The sequence below is a fragment of the Micropterus dolomieu genome, linkage group LG02 (assembly GCF_021292245.1).
Source record: "Micropterus dolomieu isolate WLL.071019.BEF.003 ecotype Adirondacks linkage group LG02, ASM2129224v1, whole genome shotgun sequence".
NCBI classification, from domain to species: Eukaryota; Metazoa; Chordata; class Actinopteri; order Centrarchiformes; family Centrarchidae; genus Micropterus; species Micropterus dolomieu.
This window is the reverse complement of record NC_060151.1, coordinates 15,189,478-15,211,245: the sequence shown is the minus strand read 5'-3', so window position 1 is coordinate 15,211,245 and position 21,768 is coordinate 15,189,478. Positions and strand designations below refer to the sequence as shown.

The 21,768-nt window shown below is 41.2% G+C and overlaps 2 protein-coding genes across 12 annotated transcripts; one reads left to right on the top strand and one right to left on the bottom strand.

Annotated features, from left to right (window-relative positions):
* Positions 1–110: 110 nt before the first annotated feature.
* On the bottom strand, positions 111–13,462 carry rfx1a (regulatory factor X, 1a (influences HLA class II expression)). Of its 10 annotated transcripts, none has more exons than XM_046039608.1 (19): positions 13,325–13,462; positions 10,993–11,373; positions 9,862–9,971; positions 9,681–9,779; positions 9,188–9,451; positions 8,868–8,965; positions 8,346–8,769; positions 7,464–7,645; positions 6,607–6,726; positions 6,200–6,330; positions 5,887–6,005; positions 5,418–5,524; positions 5,143–5,294; positions 4,554–4,651; positions 3,745–3,894; positions 3,160–3,368; positions 2,657–2,810; positions 2,528–2,573; positions 111–2,438 (listed from the first exon to the last, which is right to left on the bottom strand). In XM_046039608.1, exons 2-19 carry the CDS (start codon positions 11,351–11,353, stop codon positions 2,278–2,280), a joined length of 2,985 nt encoding a protein of 994 aa, XP_045895564.1. In that variant the 5' UTR covers positions 11,354–11,373; positions 13,325–13,462; the 3' UTR covers positions 111–2,277. The 10 variants fall into 10 exon arrangements, with proteins under 10 accessions (XP_045895564.1, XP_045895596.1, XP_045895606.1 ...); XM_046039640.1 differs by having other exon boundaries at positions 7,464–7,639; XM_046039650.1 differs by having other exon boundaries at positions 8,397–8,769.
* rln3a (relaxin 3a) lies at positions 13,018–20,349 on the top strand. Of its 2 annotated transcripts, none has more exons than XM_046039701.1 (3): positions 13,018–13,250; positions 19,168–19,331; positions 19,984–20,349. In XM_046039701.1, the coding sequence occupies exons 1-3, from the start codon at positions 13,231–13,233 to the stop codon at positions 20,265–20,267; spliced, it is 468 nt and encodes a 155-aa protein (XP_045895657.1). In that variant the 5' UTR covers positions 13,018–13,230; the 3' UTR covers positions 20,268–20,349. The 2 variants fall into 2 exon arrangements, with proteins under 2 accessions (XP_045895657.1, XP_045895666.1); XM_046039710.1 differs by lacking the exon at positions 13,018–13,250 and adding an exon at positions 14,338–14,379.
* The last annotated feature ends 1,419 nt before the right edge of the window (positions 20,350–21,768 follow it).

The following is a 21,768-nucleotide window of genomic DNA, read 5'->3' as shown; positions in this document are numbered from 1 at the left end:
AAATTTAAGATAAGATTGTGGCTGCATGTCAGACAGACAACCTTTGTGTCTATAAACCACAAAGATTACATATGACTGAACTTATTGTTCAAAATGAATGTACAAGAGTGCAATTTTAAAAAGTCTTTAATTTATATCTTTAAAATTAAAAACATCTGAATGGCATTCTACCACCTCCAAAGGCACAGTCATACTTACAGCAGACCAAATTCATAAAACACTGCCACTGAACATCTTTTTTCTCATTTTGTTTTGTACATAAGAAACAATGCACTATAAAAATGACTAAACATTTTTCTTACTGGGTAAACAATGGCCATTCTCAATGCTGTAGATCAATGAAAGACTGGAGTGATATGTACTCAGCTGTGGTAGCATTAGACTCCATATAAAGGATTATGTGCTGGTTCGAGGCTGCCAATGCCTGTTGAAAACATGCACATCACAGCTATTTTAAAGACATTGAATTTGAAAATCCAAAAAATGATATGTTTACAACAACCAATCTTGATGAACAGTGTTTAAGAATATGGATGTTTGAAGCAAAACAAAGCCATTGGCAGGAGGGCGGAAACGCAGTGAGATGACAGCACAGTGGAGGGAGATGAGTGTCGGTGGAGGACTGTGCAGGAAGAGCCATCAGATCTCGCACCTCACCAAATTCTCTGAATCACACCGAGTGGTACGAGGTGTTCGCACGAAATCTGACACCTGCACTCAACCATTAAAAATACACCTAAGACTTCAAAGAAAATGACAAACATTTCAGATAACTCAGAGTCTTCAAGACAATAGTCAACATGTGCAAAGCGGCAGGGCCTTGGCCTGTTTGTGGAAAAGTCATCAAATGAGATAGGGTTGATAACTGAACGTACAATCACAAATCAATAATGCACACAAAGGTTGCTTAGAATGTGTGACAACACAGCACCATACACTGCACAAGAGGTTCACTTAGTGACAACAAAATTAAAAATAGTGGATAAATATACAGTAGAATATAAGTATATCACCGTTCTTACTCAGGCACAGTCCTCCTTAAAACATTTAAAGATAATTTAAAAACAATGGGTTCCGGGATAAAAGCAAACAATTTTGGCACACAAGGAAAATATATTAAACTAAGGCAAGAAAATCAATGAATGTCACAGGATAAATGAGGCCACAGAGGAACATATTAGATGGACAGGTATGAAGCACTTTGAACATAAAAGTATGACACATATAGTACCTCTCTCGTGGGAAACAGGTGTTCAATAAAAGAGAGAGGATTTTTTTTGCAGCAACTAACGTGAGCCCCAATTCCACAGCTGTAGCTTTATCTTTACAAGTATGTGTGTAGCAGCTGCGACAGGCACTCCAAGAACACAAGAAGATTTTCTTTACAGGCGAATAAAATCAAACAGGAAATCTGTACTCGTCTCCCAAATAAAAACCTGAATGCCTTGAAAAATATCTACAGAAGAAACAGTCCACACTTGGCATGACTCTCAATCACACAACCAAATTATATATATATATATATATATATATATATACACACACACACACACACACACACACACACACACACATGGAAAAGTGGTGTGACTCTGGTACCTGCTGTCTTTAACAAATGTCTCTACCCCTCTGAAAGACACGGCTTTAACAGTATTTAATGAATAAGTAACTAAATGCAGCAGCCATTGACTGTTGAAGGTCCACTTTGCACCCTTCTCTGTATAAGTTACCCACACACACACCACAGTTTTTTCAAGACCACGTTAATACGGCAGTGACAGTTTTTAGGAGCATCTAGGGTGAGCAAAGGTTTCCCAGCAAAGAGACAGCAAGGCTACAGGTTGCAATGCAATGAGAGAGAGAGAGAGAGAGAGAGAAAGAAAATAAATACATGCCTGGCTTTAGTTCATTTTTACAGATCAACACAACTGAGGGTTAAAATGCTTTGTGTTTCTCTTTGCATTGAGAAGGTTTCTGGAGCCACATCATATTGCAACAGCAATGAGCGTGTATTAAACCAATGGGGCCAACAGGCAGTTGTGTCATCCAGTCCAGGCAGCAGCAGTACTGAACGAGTGTGTGTTTTGATTGTGTGTGCGAATCAAGTGGGACAGTTACAGTGTGCAGTGAGAGTTTGCACACACATGTAAAAGATCTATATACATGTGTCAAGTGTATAAATGAGTGTTCTTTGTACATCTGTGTGTGTCTGTGTGTGTGTGTGTGTGTGTGTGTGATCAATACAAGCAACCCACATCTAGTACAGTAACTCTGTGATTAGTTGTCAGCTGATCCGGTTGTGAAGAGGACCCTCTGATCAGTTCTGGCCAGCTTGGCAGGAGGCTCCAGAGACTCCTCCCCTAGCACACCTCCGTCTGAGGGAAGGGACAGCTCCTGACCTTCATCATCACTCTCCTCTTCCTCTTCCTCTTCCTCTTCTAGGATAGACATGGGTAGATGAGTTAGATACAAACAATTCTTGAAATATGACTATGGTTCGTCTGAGATACGGTAGAAACAGTGTTACCTTTGTCAGGATCCAGCTGGCTTAGACCCCGGCCTAAACTGGCAAACTAATGGCGAGAGGTGAATGTGTTAGAGCTGTAAATATGGCGTACATTATTAAGTTCATGTATGTGTGTGTTTGTGTTGGTACCTCTCCCATGACAGCAATGGGGGTCTCTCCTTTAGCCTGGGCCACTCTGTGCTCTATCAGGTAGTACATGTACTCATCGTACAGCAGGCGGATCAGGTGAAAGGAACCAAAACTGGCTGCACTCCTCAGGGTCAGGTCCCTGATCACCATGGAACTGGAGAGCACAGATGGTGGGAATTAAGCCATCGGTTCACATAGTACAGTATGCTTTGTAACTTCTTCTCTAACCACAAATGGGAAGTATTTCTCAGTGGTTTCACTATGACAAAGTTCCAAGCATTACTGTTACTGTGGCTGTAGATGTTCTTTTTAAACCTCCTTTGCCCACGGTGGCACAGCAAGGGGAAAAAACTTTTTATAGACTGATCTAACATATCCTCAACAACTTAAAATTGGCTCTTTCACAGACTTTCCTAGTTATCTCTTTCTGTGCAACTCACAGAAGCAGCAAAGACAACGTAAGCACAATGGAAATAAGGACATCCAAATTTTTCCCATCACACCTGTAAAAGGACCACTTGAGCAGGAAGAGCTTGGCAGCCTTAGGGAAGGCAGGGCTTTGCTGGTAGGGCTTTAGGACCTGGGAGACCACACCATCCAGCCAAGCGGCCCACTGCTCCAGGGAGTTCTGCTGCTGGAGGGTCAGCTTGAAGTCCTGCTCCAGTCGCTGGACAACGCGGTCTTCACACCGGCACACCCACGAAGCCTGCTCCTGCAAAAGGTGGACAGGATGAGGGCAATGTGTCAGGGAGAGGCAGTCACACATGGCATTTAGTTGTACCAGTGGGAGGGAAGCGAGCCGACCTAATGTTTAGACACTAAATCACTACCAGGTGCAGGGTTCTGTATCTAACCATGTGCTCTACACAAACAAGGGGGCTTGGTTTCCATTTCCTGGGTAGGAAAGTTGCAAAAAAGACAGAATGATTGGCACAGTGACTGAATAACTAACAAATGAAACCTCTTTAAAACCACACGCTACAGTAGAAATAGTTGCACATGCACTAAAACCAATGCAAAATAAAACCACAAACACTGAAATTCGAGGGAGGTGACATGAATGCACAGCGTTCAGAGACTAAACCAACCTGGACGTTTGCAAAGTCGACGCGGTTGAGGTCGGAGAGCATCTGATTGATCTGGGCTGTGTTCTGGAGGACAGCGCGTGCTGCCTGGGCGAGGTGGTTCAGACTGGTATAGCGACGCAGTGTCTGGGCAAATGCATTGGCTGATGTTACCTGAGAGAGCACAAGCAGAAAAGGATGAAAGGGCATCAAACACATTTTTGCATGAAGGCACACATACAGATATCTCTACAAATTTTTGTGCTACTTAGGGTCTACATGACCTTGTATAAGATTTAAGAACATAACATTGTCAGGATCACAAATCCTGGTGAAATAGTCCATTTACACTGTGAAAACACTTTTTATAAAGACAGTATGTGCAAGGAGATATGACGAACGTCAGGGCTGTAGCTACCATTGAGGACACGGAGGTCATGTCCTATATTTTCAGGGATTTGGGGGGTTTGGCCATCTGTTACGATGTGTAACTTTAAATTAGAGTGGAAATCGGCTATTGAAATATTTATCCATCAACTTAATAAAGTTGATGGATAAACTTTATGAAGCATGGACAACTTCATGAAGCAATTTTATTTAATCTGGGCCTCCTGCTTCAATATACTATCCTAGGAAATGCTGCTACATTTATTTTCACAAAAGCTGCACCACAGCTGGCAAATAATAGGGCTGTATTTTAGTTCAAAATATTTCACCTAATAATTTCTAAGCTTGCAAACACTCACAAAGTTACAGTTGTGGAATGGCTGACCCTACAGGCCCTAAGAAACATGTTGTTCCACCAACTGCAAGCTAATACAAAAGGAAAGTACCTTAATGCGGACCATTTCCTCAGGGATGTTCATCATGGCATTGGTCAGCCAGCTCTCCAGGCTTTTGGCAAAATTGCGGATGGCTTGAGTTAAGGCACCTGGGGGCAGCATGAAAAAAGGGATAAGAGATTTTAACGACACAGCTGCTGAACATAGTTGCGTTTCTGCTGGAGAAACAGATTTATTGGCCACATACATGCATATGCAAATTTCATATGTGATTCCAATTTAAATGAAAGACAAAGACGAAGAACATGGAAAAAGGTTTGTGGCAGCAGTGCAGCAGGATGAAAAGAAAAATCCTTTTCTCCAAGCTGTGTTCAAAGAAATAAAATTTTATGTCTGACTAAATTGAAACTGAAACAGAAAAACAGAAGTCTAAATTCCAGTTAAGTCAGTTTCCACAGAAGAGCATATGAGGCACAGTAAAAGAAAACTATGTGCTCTCCTACTACAGAGCAAATCAATCACTTTTAAGGTAAAAATATTGTTACATGATATTTTGTTACCTGCATGTTAATCTCTGCACCATACTGTATTTGAAATAATGGTGTTTTACTACACAAGTATTCTTCTTGCAGAGCCTTACTGGGGATGGGCCTTAGGACATCAGGGATGAGGATCTCCACCAGGCCCTGGTACAGGCTGTTGTCACAGTCACGACTCCAGCGCAGCACTGGCTCATACTTGCACAGCAACACCAGGCAGGACTTAGGGAGACGCTTCTCTGACTCATCATGGCTGCCAATACACATACGGTTTTAATTGCCTGCATCTTGTATACAATGGCACTGCTTCTGCAATAGGAGAATTGTTATTACCCCGTTTACGACATAAACTGAATTTTGAATGTTTGCCACTCACACAGCTAGCGTGGCATCTCCGGCCTGACTCTGGCTGAACCTCCAGAAGGTCTTCCACAGAGTTTCAACCAGGGTAAACTGCAGGTTGACCATCACATCTAGTATGGCCTGACAGGACACAGAGACTGCATCTTATACATCTATGACTGCTGCTAATACATGACTAAGCTCATACAGATTATCAGAAGATCAATTGTACAGACATAAAGTGAGGAAAACGAGGTTTTTAAAAGGACATAACTTTTAATGTTGGCTGAGTACTTTTAAACCCATCTACTCACTCAGTTGTCTAACAACATTATTTTTCCTTCTTCCAGTAAAACCTTCAGTTACCATTGTCCTGCCCTTTAAGTTACAGTAGGTACTTTCATTTAAAGTCTTCCACCGATGACTTGATACAAAAGGCAACCTCATCAATACTCACTAATATGGATGCCCGCCAGCTAACCAATGTGTTTTCAGTCGGTTACCTCACAGTGTTCTCTGTACAGCAGCTGAAAGCTCTTTATGTGCTCCAGCTCAATGCCCTCTGGCAGAGACTTCCCCTGGAGGTCGATGTCTGGGAACTCTGGAAGAGCTCTGGATGCATCTGGAACACAGGACACAAGACCAGTGGACACTCAAAGAAAGGTCACATTAAATGCAAAGTGTAATCAGTTTTAACTGTCAATAATATCATATTATATGTTGTAGGCATATTGTATTTTCACAAGAATGCCATCAGGCTCAAATCTTTAAGGTAAATCCCTTTCATACCTGTAGGCCTTAGTTCACTGAACTCACCTAGGAACTGCTGGTACTGCTGAACCTGGGTGCTGATGTCCACCTGCCCTGACCCCTGCTGCTGCTGCTGCTGGCCTGCTCCTGATGCTGTGCCATTGGTCATTCCCTCTACTTTATGCACAGGCTTCAACCTGATAGGAAAAGGGATACAGTACATAAGAAAGCGTACATGAAACATTCAGGCCTACATAAAAGATGATGAACAATAAAGTGAAACAAAATGGCAATTATGTCTTATTATATAGCCGATAAAAAATAACATATAGTGTGAGAGTCAGTGATACAACTGTATAAAAGAAACAGACTCAGATAGAACATTTGAAAATAGATTTTCAAGCGAAACTGTTACAGTGGTGTAATGATAGAGGAAAGACTGTGAGTGTGTGTAGGGGTGTTTATGTGTGCACCTCTGTTTCTGTGAGAAGGGCTGCTGCCTCATGGCCAGATGTTGCTGGTCTTCCATCAGGCGGAGAAGAGAAGAGCCTGCCTTGATCCTCAGCCCGTAGTAGTGGTATTTAGAATTACCCCTGTTAGAACAGATGAAATATGTTTCTGTGTTCAAAATGGCAAATCTGTCTCCCATTGTGAATCTATAGTGGAGAAAACAAGAGGACGTGAGACAAGGGGTTTATGTTGTCTATATAAACATTTGGTAATTCCCTCAAACCTATATACATAGTCTCAATCCAGACTGGGTTAAAACATATATCTTTAATATCAAGAAATAAAATAACCAGACATACTGTATTTTTTTTCTAAATCCATATTACCAAATATTTCTAAAAAGTCAATCTCACTTGCTCACCCTCCCCTCCTGTGTGAAACTCACTCACCCACTCACATGCTGTCTGTCTTCATCTCTACCCACACTTCTTCCTACCGTAGGAGAACATTTTGCAAAGCTCCAAGGAGCTTTATAGGTCTTATGTGAGAAACTTTGCATTGGGTGTCCACTAATTGAGACCTATATGCATTCAGTGCATATGAAGAGGATGCCTGTGCTGCTGATGTGCATCACTGTGGTAGGGCAGAGATTGTGGGAGAAAGTGTTGTCTCTGCACTTCTCTCTCTCTCTCTCGGTATTTTGATCTCATGCATATAAAATCAGCACATTAGTCAATATATTAGTGTCAATATATTTAACCCTGTTTTGTCATAGAGGGAAGCTGTGTAAGAAAGGGGTATAAACGGACTGTGTGTATGTGCACCCTTATGTGTCTTGCATGTCTTCTGTAACAGTTTGATGTTTGATGACCCGTCTTACCGTGTGCCAAGGCGTCGTGTGCGTAGCCCCATGAACACAGATCTAATGAGTTTCCCGAAGGAGGCAGCATTAACAGGCTCTAGTTTCTGCTCCTGGCAGTGCAGCAGATAGTGGCAGTAGAGGGTGGAACGTGGCAGACTCACTCCTTCAGCTGTCTCATAGTTGTCCAGCAACCACTGTACCTGACACGCAGGCAAGGAAAAAAGAAAATAGCTGGTGCAGTTAGCAAAGCCAATTGACCCAAACAGGAAAACACACCTCGACATATAAGCACAAAAACATACTCGTGCTTATTTGCAAACACATTACCCACATTTCTCAGCTCAATATACAGTACATGCACACACATTTTTCTAATCAAGAAATTATTACAAACAAACAAATCCATTCACATTTACTGTTTGTTGATCATTTAGGAATGAAAACACAAATACGTTTGTTTGCGTGCCGTGGCATACAACTTTGGTATGCAATGAATTAATGACCTGGAATACTGATGGGATGTTTGCCAAACATAGGTCGGTTATCATTACCATATGGGGTTCATTATGATGAATTTGGGATGAACAATATAGTGTTGGGACATTTCAGGCAAATTAAAAAATGCCCCTCGTCACATGCACTGCAATGATATGAAAATGATGAGGTCATGGTTTTGTTTTCTTAGAAGAGGAAATCACAGTTAAAAATAGTGCAAACTACAACAAGTTTTATTGTGATCTATACTAAAAGTATTATATCACCTGCAGCTAATACGAATCTCCGCATTTTTAATTGTGCTTTCCACTGGACAAAACTATGATGTCATCAGTGTGCGCCACCAAAGGGTTGTGGATGAGAACAAAACGAGAAGAAATTCCTGCGCTTGGCGCCTCTGCATACCTTCTTGTCTGCCGACGGCACGCTACTCTCCTCGCCCTCTGTAATACTCACAGTGGCTGGGGAAGCGCGGGCGGTGTGTGAGTAGTTCTGACTGTTGCCAGCTGTCCCTCCACTGCTGCTGCCCAGCATGTAACCCCCCTGGATCACATAGCTGCCTGCTGCGCCACCGTTGGTGCCTGCCCCTTCCCCTGCCCCATTGGTGGTGCCACCAGTGGTCACCACAGTGGCCCCTCCCCCTGCTGCACTGGTGGGCTGGGCCACAAACATGGACACACCCCCTGTTGTGCCAGCAGTCACAGAGACAGTTAGAGGCGTACCAGGGGTGGAGGCCTGTGAGCCTGAGGTTGGCTGACCTTCATAATACTGGGCAGCAGTGGTCTGGGTGTACAGGGGTGTGTCAGTGTAAGGGAAGGCGCTGGAACGACTGGATGGAAGACATGAACAGGCGTGTTAGAAAGTGTTGGAGAAATGAAACTGTAAAAAGGTTCTGTCTGGACATGATGCTCAATGTTTTATTCTAACATGGTGCTGGTGGTGTAGTTGTTGTCTCCTCCTTCCACATACTGCACTTGATTGGTGTACACATGTTGCACTGGCACTGGTGTGAGCTGCTGCTGGACCTAAGGAGTGGGCGCACACACACATACAGACACACAAAAATCCTATAAATCCTTGCGCCCCAAGTTAGACCATATCAACTGTTTCATCGCCTGAGAATACATCTTTTTCGTGTTCAGTTTTGTTGAGTTTCTTTTGCAGTTATAACTTATATACATTTCTTTGCTACAGACAGATTCGTTTTCCTTCACTCCATACCATCCTCCCTTGTGTCCCTGACCTACTTGGAAAATGTCAGTTGTAGCCTGCAGTGGTGGCTGATGAGGTTGGTCTCCTATCTCTTTGTCCGCATGTACAGAGAGCAAGTACAGTGATTGGTAATACTGAAGGAGGTCCAAGGGAAGGTAGAGGGGATTGCCGCAACATTCTTGTATGTGGCCTGCTGATGCCCAGGCCGGGCACTCTGGCTTTCTTATCTCATGATGCAGCTGCCATTCTTCTAGATTGTTATCCCTGACTAACGCTGTCACCTCGGTGCTAGGGAAGAGCTGGAAGCCGACAGAGGTAGGTTCAACCACAGATGTGATTAGTTGACTAACACAAACCCAAAAAGTTTTGGATGTCACAAGTGATCTACTTTTGTGATGGAAGCTCTGATGACATGTGTGTTTGTATTCCACAAATGTGTGTCGGTCAGTGACAGTACAAGTGATTGTCAGACATCATATTTGATCACCAATGATGAACTGTGTTACTGTGTTCTTGTTTTTAACTTACCTCCGGGCTGATATGAACAGGCTGTAGACTGGTGACACTGAGCTGGGTGCCTGGCTCAGTCTTGGCTATCTGAGAGGTGGCCTGCACCACGGACCTCTGCTGAGATAAAGATACTACATAGTTTTAAGAATTTAGAAAACATTAATTTCATGTTGTGTTTGTGTGTACGTGCAAATTTTACCTGCTGAGCCGCCTGTACCTGCTGAACAACCTGTGTGGGAACCCCTGTCTGCACCACAGCTGGAGGGGGGCTGGAGTCTGACACACTGTCACTTGAGTGAAGGGAGCCCTCTGAAAGACAAAGATGGTACTGTGAATACAGTGGAAACCTCTTATAATGAGGTGATAATTACATGGATATAAAGTAATGAAGCAGACAGAGAGAGCTTTGCCATCTACTGAATTTTTTTGACTTTCAGAATACAGTAGAGCTGTTTTCATACTATTTTCAAATTACTGTACATTCACTGTACTGTGTGTAATTCAAAGGCACTATACAGTAATACATTAATGTGCTGTATATAAAATACAGCTTAATTTAGTTTATAATCATACTAAAGGCTAAAACAGTACTGTGCTGTTACAAATACAGTGATGTCAGTAGTGCAAATAGAACTGGCGATGGCTTCAGTGCATTTCTCAATTGTGAACAGGCCTGAAAATAAACTGCTAAGCTATCAATGCCAAACTGGTAGCAGAGTTTAAAAACAATATGTTGTCATGTAGGAGAAGACTCAAAATGAACACCAAGCAGACTACTTGATTACTAAAAACATTAAGTAGCATTTCTACAGGAATGATTCAAACTTTTTGATCCATATAAGCTGCTGATCACTGTGAATGTGATCACTTAAAGCGTTTACCACTGTATTTTCATTTGATTTAATTTAGCTGTATTGGCATGAATGTTTAGGCAAACAATGTTGCCAAAGCGCATAATTACATATAAACAATAAATACACATATAAATAATAAACAATAAGTTTCACATGTTGGTGACATTCTTTCACTTCCATAAAGTTATTGATATGCTGTCCTTTTGTAAGTGTACCACTCACCCATTCAACCATTCAGGCAAAGTCTCAAACTTACATAATAACAATATTTCAATAACAATTATTAAACAAGGAACTGTGTAGCGAGCCAACTAGCTAAAACTGTTTATTTTAATGTGTGAAAGAATATCTTAGTTCTTCACAATTACAATCCATAAAAATGTTGCTTCTGTGCATGTATAACTGCAAAGCCCTGCACTGGCCTGGTCTCCATTAGTGCCATTGAGATTTAATGGTATGTGATGTTCAGCCCTTACCTGTGACTGTGACAACGATGTACTGAGGAGTGCTTTGAGCATTTCCAGACTGTGTGGGAGAGCCCTGGATCTCTGCAGTCACATATTGTGTCTGAGCTGGCGGTGCCTGTGCTGTGGACTGGGCTTGACTACCAGCTGCAGGCTTCTGAGTGGTGATGGAGGTGGCTTGATCAGTAGGAGTAGTTTGCCCTGTGGGTGTGACAACAGTGGGAGTGGCCACAGTAGTCTGAATCTCAGCTAGAAACTGAGTGGCGGTTGGAGGTGTTGAGCTGGCATCAGGTTGCCCCGGTGTGACGGTAACACCAGCCCCCTGGGGTTGGGCTGCTGGCTGGATCTCACCTACGTAGCCTGAGGTGGCCATAACAAGAGCTGGGAATCAGCCTAGAAAGTAGCAAAGTCATGCATTTTAGTAAAGAGATGCTCTGAAATCGTCTACTCAAATTCAAGTTTATTATCACAAGTAGAGTGAAATGCTAGTGCCATGGCTCTCTCATACTTTGTGTTCATAAATAAATATAGACCTTCCATACAATAACACATAACCATATACCCAGTGCACCAACATGTAACACTGCATACATACTATTTGCAAAAAGGGATCAGTGCATTTGTATGCGTCAGCTATTCAGCAGCCTGTCTGTCTGTGGAAAAAAACTGTTACTGAGATGGGTGGCGTGAGATTTGATCCTCAGGATTAATCCTGGAACTGTTTGTTTCCAGGCTGCATTTGGTTAGAATAACCTGATGTAATTTGATCATTCGAACCACTGTATACTTACTGAGGTACATACAGGGCAGGGGATAGAGATCTAGTAAGAGTTTTGCTAGATAAGAGGGATGCAATGAATCACAGCTTCTAGTAATATATTACTTTGATAATGTGTAACTGGCAGTACAGAGGTAATCCTTAATATTTTTGTGACTAGACATGGACAACACTTAAGACATTATGTTAAAAGTGTAAGCAGAACATAGTAATCAACATCAGATGCTGATGTGATCACTATACCGGCCTATTTGTTTCTAGTAACTTTAATCTGTGGTCAACAGTTCATTTCTTGGGGACATCAGGTATATTTCTGCATTCTCATTTGGTGCCTAGATGCGAATGAATGAGTAAGAGGAAAGTACTATTATGGCCTGTTGGTGGTGCAGCTAATGTGGAGAACGGTAGAGGACCATTGACAGGAACATGCATTTCGGTGTCTCATTACCTGTAATGTGATCTCACATCCTCTGCCATTCACATACAAAATTGTGCCTATAGCACAAGTTGGGAAAATCCCTTACCACGCTACACTAATATTGCAATGCAGACTTTTATGTTGTACACAGTTATGAGGAAATGACAGGTACACATTGTCCTAAATTTGTGATATTTTTAATTCAATATCCTAGATGCTGACTTATAAACTTCGTGTCTTTCTTCATCTTTGTTTAACGGACTATAAAAAAAGATAGGGCAGAGGAAATGGTTTACATCATACAAAACCAAATGAGTCGGTTTTAGTCCTGACGTTAATGGTCAGATGGCAACAAGAAACCCTATTAATATTCTACAAAGCTAACTCTAACCCTAAGATGACCTGGGACCTTCAAAGCACCTGCAAATCGCTCTCCTCCGCCACGCCCATTAACGTTAGATGTTAAATGTCCGCCACCTGCCCTAGCTTCTTCAACTTTCCACAATCGACAGACACGATATTTCACTTGCATGTGATTGTTACAACTCTGCCCCTGCCTCAACAGTAACTTACAGCCAAAACTGTCAAAAGAACACTTTTAATTTGACTACCCTAATTTGTTCTCACGAATGGGGAGTAACGTTACACGGTACGTACTCCGGGACTTGGTGTTGCGTTGAGCCGGCAGCTGAAAAAACAAACACATAATGTCTTATTCCTCCGTATGATGCACGTAAATTATCGTTAAAAAAGACGAGTGCCCGTTACTGGTGAGCAGCAGCGAGCACACGTCTGTCGTGACAGCGCTGAAGCTAGCTATCTAGCAGAGATAACACGGGCAGCGAGCTAACTGGTCTCTACAACAACCGCCATTTTGTACCTTTTGCATTTGACATCGCCATAACAACGGCCTGCTTGAGTGTGCATCTGTGGCCGCGTCGTCATGGCAGGCACACTTCAGTATCACTTGCACAAACTACCCCACTTAAGAAACGACTGATTATCAGCACGACGGCTAGCTTGCAGGCTAACCTCAGCGAAGCACTTGGCTGTTATGGCTACTGACACAACAAGGTGAAAAGGCAACAGCACAATTCAGTTGAAGCATAATTGGACATAAAATAGTTCCTATATGTAAAGAGCTTCACCTCTGGTTCCACGTGTGTATTTCCCGCCGGTAAACTGTCTTCTTTTATTTTTATGGCGGATTCAGTTGTTGTTGTTGTTGATTCTTGTTGCTGGGCTCTTGTCGCCAGGGCTACCGTGGCTATGGCGCTTCGTCCTCACCAGGGCAACTGTTGCTACCCACCCGCTCCCTTCCCTCCCCCTTCTGTGCTCTGATTGGCTGAAAACTGCCAAATTGTCTTAAAGGCGCAGGAACAGCATTTTTTTTTTTTACTACAAAGCCTTCCACGCCCATTTGTGGAACATCCCTGTCTATCATAGACATGGGTTCCATTTACACTGGGGATGCTGGAGACATGTCTAGGGTGACCATGTTTTGGTTTTCAAAAAAAGAGGACAATTGGGGAAGGAGGCAGACCACATCCGCAGTGGGTGGAAGGTTGGGCCTGGGGGTGGATTTAAGTAACTGGTGATTAGTTTGTAAACCATGCACTAGTATATAATATTAATTCCAGTCAGCAGTTTAATTATGGTACACTGTTCTTATTCATTAAATCCAGTTAAAGAAAATTGCTATACATGGTGGTTAGTCTCTAATGTGTTAATGCTAAGTGATAACTTCATTAATCATAACCATTAATGCAGAACAAGTTTAACATTTCGAAAGTTTGCTGTAGCACCACGTCAACCTTTTTTTAATGCCCAGCCCTTTCCAGGCTGTCATAAGTTGATTCACACAAAGTTGATGGACAAGAAACTTTGTGCGCACACTTGCATAAAGCACCCGATCTTCTGCTTTCTGTGTCCGCAAGGTAGGCCTACGTACAGAAGAAACAAATGTGCATTGTCCAAAAAGTAACTTTAAGGAGACATATTATGCTTTTCTGTATATTCTGTCTTTTCTATAGTGTTACATTGTCAGATGGGGCTGGTGATGGAACAGTGGATAAGACACATGCCATTGGTGTGAGAGACCCGGGTTCAATCCTCCACTGTGACCCCTCCACATCCTCCCTAAGCAAGACACTTAACCCCTCATTGCTCCAGAGGCGTGCAACCTCTGACATATATAGCAATTGTAAGTCGCTTTGAATTAAAGCGTCAGCTAAATGAATAAATGTAATGTAAATGGATGGTCACGTTAAATATGACCAAAGCCAAAACTTCAGATTTCCCCAGTTTTTTTCTACTCTTTTCCTTATATGGTCATTTGAATGCAGCCTGGCTTAGTCTGTCTCACTGTAGGTCACTTGTCCGACGTCACTCAAAGTGTCTGGACCTTTGTTTTGGCACGGTTAAGGGGGCTGACAAATCTCTTCCTAGAGCCCCTCTTGGAACATCTGACCATAATGTTGTTTATTTAGTTCCGACGTACAAATCGGTCCTGAAGAGGCACAAAGAGGAAAGAAGATTTGTTCCGGTATGGAAGGAAAACTCTGTTCAGTGTCTCCAGGACTGTTTTACTGTCACTGATTGGGATGTGTTTAAAAATACATGTCCGGATTTAGATGAACTGACAGAAACTGTGTCTGCCTATATATATTTTATATATATCTCCCGGAAATCCCTCTCCATTTATCCAAATAATAAACCCTGGGTCTCCAAATCAGTCAAAATTAAAAAATTAATCAGAGAAATTAATTAGTTTTAATCAGGTTTGACATGATACAGCACAGGGCACAATCTAAACAGGTGAAAAAGGAACTCAAGCTTGCCAAGAGCGTATATAAGGACAAAGTGGAAAACTTGCTGCGCACTGGCAATTCATGTCCTGCATGGGAGGGCGTGAAAACCATGATGGGGTTGCAGTCCAAAAAGTGTTTTATTTCTCACAATGGTGAAACCGACCTGGACTTTTCTAATGAACAAAATGCTTTTTAAAATCGTTTTAATGTCCATGATTTTAGTGAGGAGATGTCTGTTTTAAAAAATGTTGACTGTAATCCTATAAATAATATTGTGCCCATTGATAAATTCACGGTCTCGAAACTCTTCCGTGGTGTCAAAAAAAGGAAGAGTCCAGGTCCCGATGGGATCGGGGGACAGAAGAACTGTGCCGTCCATCTGGCAGACATCTTCTGCTTCATCTTCCAGTTGTCCTTACAGCTGCATATGGTCCCTTGTCTTTGGAAGGACTAAATAATTGTTCCTGTGCCTAAGATTCAAACTCCCCTCAATGACTTCAGACCAGTGGCACTTACATCTCTTGTCATGAAAGCTTTTGAAAGGCTAGTGAAGGATGCACTTTTGGACATTGTACAGAATAAGTTAGACCCTCTCCAGTTTGCCTACAGGTCGGGCAGAGGCGTGGATGACGCAACAGGGATGGACTGATTTGCTGGCTGATGGATTTTTTAACAGTGAGGTCAGAAAGGGTGAGAATGAAAGGTTTTTTTATCTTCTACCGGGTCCCCCCAGGGCTGCGTCCTCTCCCCTCTTTTATTTGTTTTATACACAAATGAATGCCAAAGCCATCATGAACGGCACCACATTATTAAATTTGCGGATGATTCGGTCATTGTGTCTCTCCTCGGCAGTGATGACCCTGAACACGGTCCTGTAATGAATGATTTTATTGATTGGTGCAAATCCTCCTTTTTAAACATTAATGTGGCAAAAAACGAAAGAGATGTGCATCGACTTCAGAAGAAATCCCACGGTCATTTCCCCTGTTGTAATGGACAATCAGCCAGTTGAACTAGTGCAGCAGTACAAATATCTTAGGACTGTGATCGACACTAAACTGGGCTTTGAGTCCCAGGCTGATGCTGTGTGTAAAAAAGCACATCAGCGCATGTACTTTTTTCGTAAGCTTCGCAGTTTTAATGTCGACACTGTTTTAATGAAAATGTTTTATTCTGTTTTATTGAGTCAGTTCTCACTTTCTCTTTTATCTGCTGGCACGGGTCACTTTCTATTAAACAGAAAAATAGCATGCAAGGTGTTGTGAAGGTATGCAGCAAAATTGCGGGCGCACCCTTAGATGACTTACATGACCTGTATTAGGTCAGATCCTTGAAGAAGGCGAGAGACATCCTGGCTGATCCGAGTCATCCCTTGTGGGTTGAATTTATGCTGCTGCCATCCAGGCGCAGATATAGTCTTCCGCGATGCAGAATGAATAGATTAAAAAGGTCATTCATCTCGGCTGTTATTCCCATTGTTAATAATAACCTGTAAATTCAATTTAAATGTTGTACTGTGGTTGTGTTTGTTTATTTGTTGTGTTTGAAACATGTATTTGTTACTGCTGTCTGTAAACCAAATTGCCCCTCGGGGATAATAAAGTAACCTTGAACTTTGAACCTTGAACCTTGTACTGCTCAGTGGCAAGAACAGCCTGGTAAGCATGCTTCAGGGTCTTGGCCAGTCAGAAGACAGTGGGCTTTGGGGTGGAACCAGTCTATGGGTGGAACGTGGGGGTTTAAAGAGACAGGAGCATCTACAGCTTGTTTCAGACAGAGGCTGAAATGCGGGCCTGCATGAAGAGCCAGTATAAGATAGAAAATTATTTTTTTGAACTTTGAATCATGCAAAGCTACCATACAGGAATCACAGAACCACAATATATGGCTGGAAATGTAGTATAATAGGTCACCTTTAAGCTAAAAAAATACAAGCTACTGATTACTGTATTATATTTCATTATATTTTTATATTTTGAATTGTTACCTGAATTTTGTGTTTCCCTTCATATAAATAAAGACATTTCCATGATAAATTGGTACAGAAAATGTCTTCAGAATGCAGGTTTAATTAAGTGTTTAAGGCTCAAAATCTTCGGGGGGGAGGACCCCCAGACCCCCACTCATATATTTCAGCACTGATTATTTCTTCAAAATTGTGTTAAAATATCTTCTCGATTTGTTCTCATGACCCCAATAATGTGCATCGTCTCACATGTAATCTCAGCCTTTTTGTCCCCACCACTTTTTAACACAAAGGAACGCCCTTGATCATAGTCATTAAATTTTTAACATTATAGTGGATGCTACGCTATCCCTGGGGTCACAAGAACAAGATGAGATGAAACTACTTTATGGTAACAAATAGTGATTTGATTCTAGTGACAGTTTAACTAAGTAGTCTTCCTTTACACTGTAGACACTCGCTTTATCTCACTTCATCAAGGTAGCTCCAGTACAAGTAAAAGTAAAGGAATAGTAGTAAAGAGGCTCATTACTGACTCTCGCCTGTCAACTCTTTTATATAATGGTAATGGATAAATCAAATACATCTGTTTACACATGTATTTCTGTGCTATAAAAAGTTGGAACAGCCCAGTGAACAGGTACTGCTTGCCATGGATAACCAGTTGGCAATCATCTAAGCCTAAATTACTTGTTATATTTTATTTTATAATAATGCAGCCGTCATAAAACAGAACATTAGAATAACAACAGCTTCTGTGTAGTGAAAAACAAAGTAATTTGTTAATTATTTCAAAATGATCTCTAAAAGTATACAGTATGTAGCACCAAATTATTATAGCCTGTTCATGGTTTATACACCACACATTTATAATAAAGCATGGGACATTTTCATATTGCTCCTGTGACCATGTGTCACTTCTGTGACACTGTGTTAATGAATGCCAAGGTGGACACCCTCCTAAAATGCCATTTTGTTTGCTTGTTATCATCACATTAATTACAAATTCAGTATCTCCATTGTAATTTCCCAAACCAGCGACCTTTGACTATGTGGATACACAGATAAAAATGTGTTTTATTTTTGTCTGACTCATAATAAGACTTCTATGTTATCTGATATTGAAAATGTCACTGGTCCTGCCTCAGTCCTACCAGTTCACCTTCTGGCAAACAGATGACAGAATAAGGGATTTTCAAGAGAAAGGGAAAATTATACATACAATAGTTATATAGGGTCTTATGTGGATTAAAAATGGCAAAACTGATCACAATGGCCTAAATATATCCTTATAGTGGTGTCAGTGAGTGTAAAATCCGATAAGGGGAATTCATGGCAACATGCGTAACAAGGCCTGAAAGGTTAATTTCATGTGTTCAGGCAATGTCCATTCATCATGTTTTTAGCATTTTTATTTTTGAAAGGAATGACTTAAGATGTTGCTCTATGTCTTGAGTGTCCCTATGGTGTATTCATTGGTGTCAGCTGCCAACTTGAAGATTCATTTTGTAATAAAAATATATTGTCTGATTTATTTATTTATTTTGCTTTGAGTAATTAATTTCACCCATAGAATATCCATGCATCCTCAACAATCTCAGTTAGGGACAAGAGACCATGATTTAGCTATTTATAGTGCCACAATTAGTGAAGGAAATTGCCATGGCCATGGGAAACATAAAAATGGAGACAGAGTTGTAATTGGCCAGTATGCTATGAAGTTTTATTATGTCAGATAGCCTAGTCTCATACATTTCATGGTTGACATTATTAATGTCAGTATGCTCCTCACGTTAACCCTCACTACATGACCCATGATTATGGATTGTTTAACGTATTAAATGTGAGTGGGATCTGATGAAGTCATAATATTGACGGATATTAAAGTTGACAAAAGTGCTTCTAATGCTGAAACACAATTCGATCATCGAGGCCTCTGACGTATTCGTGATTTATGCCACCTTTAGTCCGCTTTTTGTCTCCATAAAGGTCTCTGACTGTATCTCTCTTTCGAATCTGGTTTTCTCTGTGAGAAGGCCTGCAGACGCCGTGTGCATGACTCCCATGCACGGCTCCAAAGCTCTTTATAAACCACACCTGGGTCACCTAGAAAGTCATAGCTCTTGCAAACTAGGAGACAGAAAGCTAAGTGCTGCTCAAAGCAGAGAATATTCTGTCATTTAAACTATCTCTATTTTACTTTTTTTTCCTTCAGTACTATGTGGAAAGCTGTGGTACTGGCTGTGTGTCTGCTGGTTGCTGGGGTTCAGCCCATGGACAACCCAACATATGGGGTGAAGCTATGTGGCCGTGAGTTTATCCGGGCAGTCATCTTCACATGTGGAGGCTCACGATGGAGACGGTCAGTCAGGAGTGCAGGTGAGAGGCTGAAGGCGCCACATTTTCACCATTACTGACCTTGTGATGTGTCTTATCTATAATCACTTTTAGTGTTTCTTCTGGTGAACATGTATATTATTCAATCTACTGACTAAAACACACCCAGTCATTGTATGACCCACTCAAATATTTGATCCGATAATTCCTGTGGATCTCTGAATTGACTGTATGACCATGTTGAAGCACTTTTTCTGCTCATTTGTCATGATGGGATAGTCAATTGTGCAGAAAAGCATGGACGAATGATAAGAAAATTGTGCAGATTGACGGAGAATACAACTAATTACATATATATACTGAATGTTGTTTAGTATAGTTAGCCTTGTCAGTTTTACAGTATGGAAAATAAATGCAGGAATGCTGTAGAGCTATAATTCTCATTTACAATGTCATTAGATTTATTAGTAATGTTTGTTTTAACCCTGAAATAACTTATTTTTATGTCTGTAAACCAGGTATATTTTTGCATGTTCCCCAAGACGTCTCACACTAATTTCTTCATGCCATCTTCAGCAATTGTTTTTATGACAATACAGATAATGGACAAGGGCAGACTATTATTTTATCTCTGGGTGTAAGAGAAAAGAACAAGTATTCTCTAATGCTTCATTTGCCCATTTTACTGCTGCAGATGTTTCCGAGGACCTATTCAGCTCCCGCCAGGAGGAGTCCTCAGAGGGCTTGATTCACAACTCCGTTGTGGAGAGTTTCCTCCAAAGAAACATAGAGCCAAGCTTCACACCCAGAGACAACCCGGAGGGAGTGTTCAGCAGGCCGGCCCGTTCTTTCATCACAGAGGAGATCCTGGAAGCCCTTCGCAAGGCTGACCGCAAGGGCCGGGATGTGGTGGTGGGCCTTTCCAACGCCTGCTGCAAGTGGGGCTGCAGCAAGAGTGAGATCAGCTCCCTTTGCTAAGAGTTGACCTTTGCCATCTGAGTGAATACACACACACACACACACACACACACACACACACTGTATACATAACTACACAAACAGACACACATATATACATACAAAAACCCTGTTTTCCATTTTCTGTGAGTCTTATAGGTCATTTTATATCCAGTGCCTTTCAGTTAAATTGCCACAAAATTAATTTTGTCATTATATTTTTCTTGTTTTATTTTTTAGTATATATGAAGTAGGAAAAGGGCTGCCATGTGTTCAAAATGTTTGTATATGTTTCTGTTAAAAATGTATTCTGGGCTATGTAATGAACAGCCTTACTTATTCAGTCTTGGAAAGTTGTTTTGTGCTTCCCAACTACTATCATACACATTGTAATAAACTCTTTTCTTGTGTGCCTGAGAATTCAACAGAATAAAATGCTTTGTTAATCATTTGTCTAATCTTGTTTGTAAATTATAATTGTTGTGTAATAATTGCATGTGTTTGCTCTAAATGTGTGAAAGACTAAGAGAACCATATCATTGCCTTTTTAGGTACATGTTGAAAACTTCCTCATTTGCCAAGCCTTAAAAATAGTTCCACTTCAACTAAAATATGCCTATCCTGTCATACTGTCTATCACATTTGATGCATTCCCATACTTCCATAACAACATACTTTGAGACAGTGTCATTTTCAGTAGGCGAGGCAAGTTAATATATTTAGCACATTTCAACAACAAGGCAATTCAAAGTGCTTTACATAAAACATAAAAGCTACATAGGGAAACACAAAAATAAATGTATATACTGTATATATACAATTAAAAAATAAAAACAAGACAAAACAGGAGAGTAAAAGTAATGGAAGAAATACTCAGAACCTTTATTTAAGAAAAGTACAATTATGTCCTGCCCCCAGGCTGCCTGTTAAGGTCTCCGGCACTTCCTCTGTCCGGTCTCTGGCCATCTACCTGTGAGCACCAGATCCTTTCTTGCACCTCAGATCTGTGTTTGGGTCCACTCCCTTGTGTTTTCCTGTTCCACACTTGAATGAAACGTGACAATAATGACTTGACCATACTTTTTAGGTTCAAGGTTTTGAGGAACTACAAAGTTGATTTTGTGATGCCACTGTTAAAATTGAGGAGAGAATCAGAGAAAAATTGGGCTGATTTTAACCCTCGGAAGTCATATTTATTGAATAAGTATATCCTGGAGAGAAAATCTATGTAAAGGCATTGCCATTCCATAACACTTCAGAAAACATGCATTGGAAAATAAGTGATTGATGGGTTGTGAATTATTTTAGAACATTATAGCCTAAATTGTTATCATTAATTACTAGGGCAATGGTGGTCTACATTGTCATCATTTAAAGTGTTATTTTATAGTGTAAGGTTAAGATCACAGTGTTAAAACTCTATAGCACTGAGTGTGTGTGCTCCTCTCTGTGTCTAACTGCCCGGAGGCAGTAGCACGTGTGTGTGTGTAAGCAAGCACGTGTGCTATGGGAGCAGAGTGAG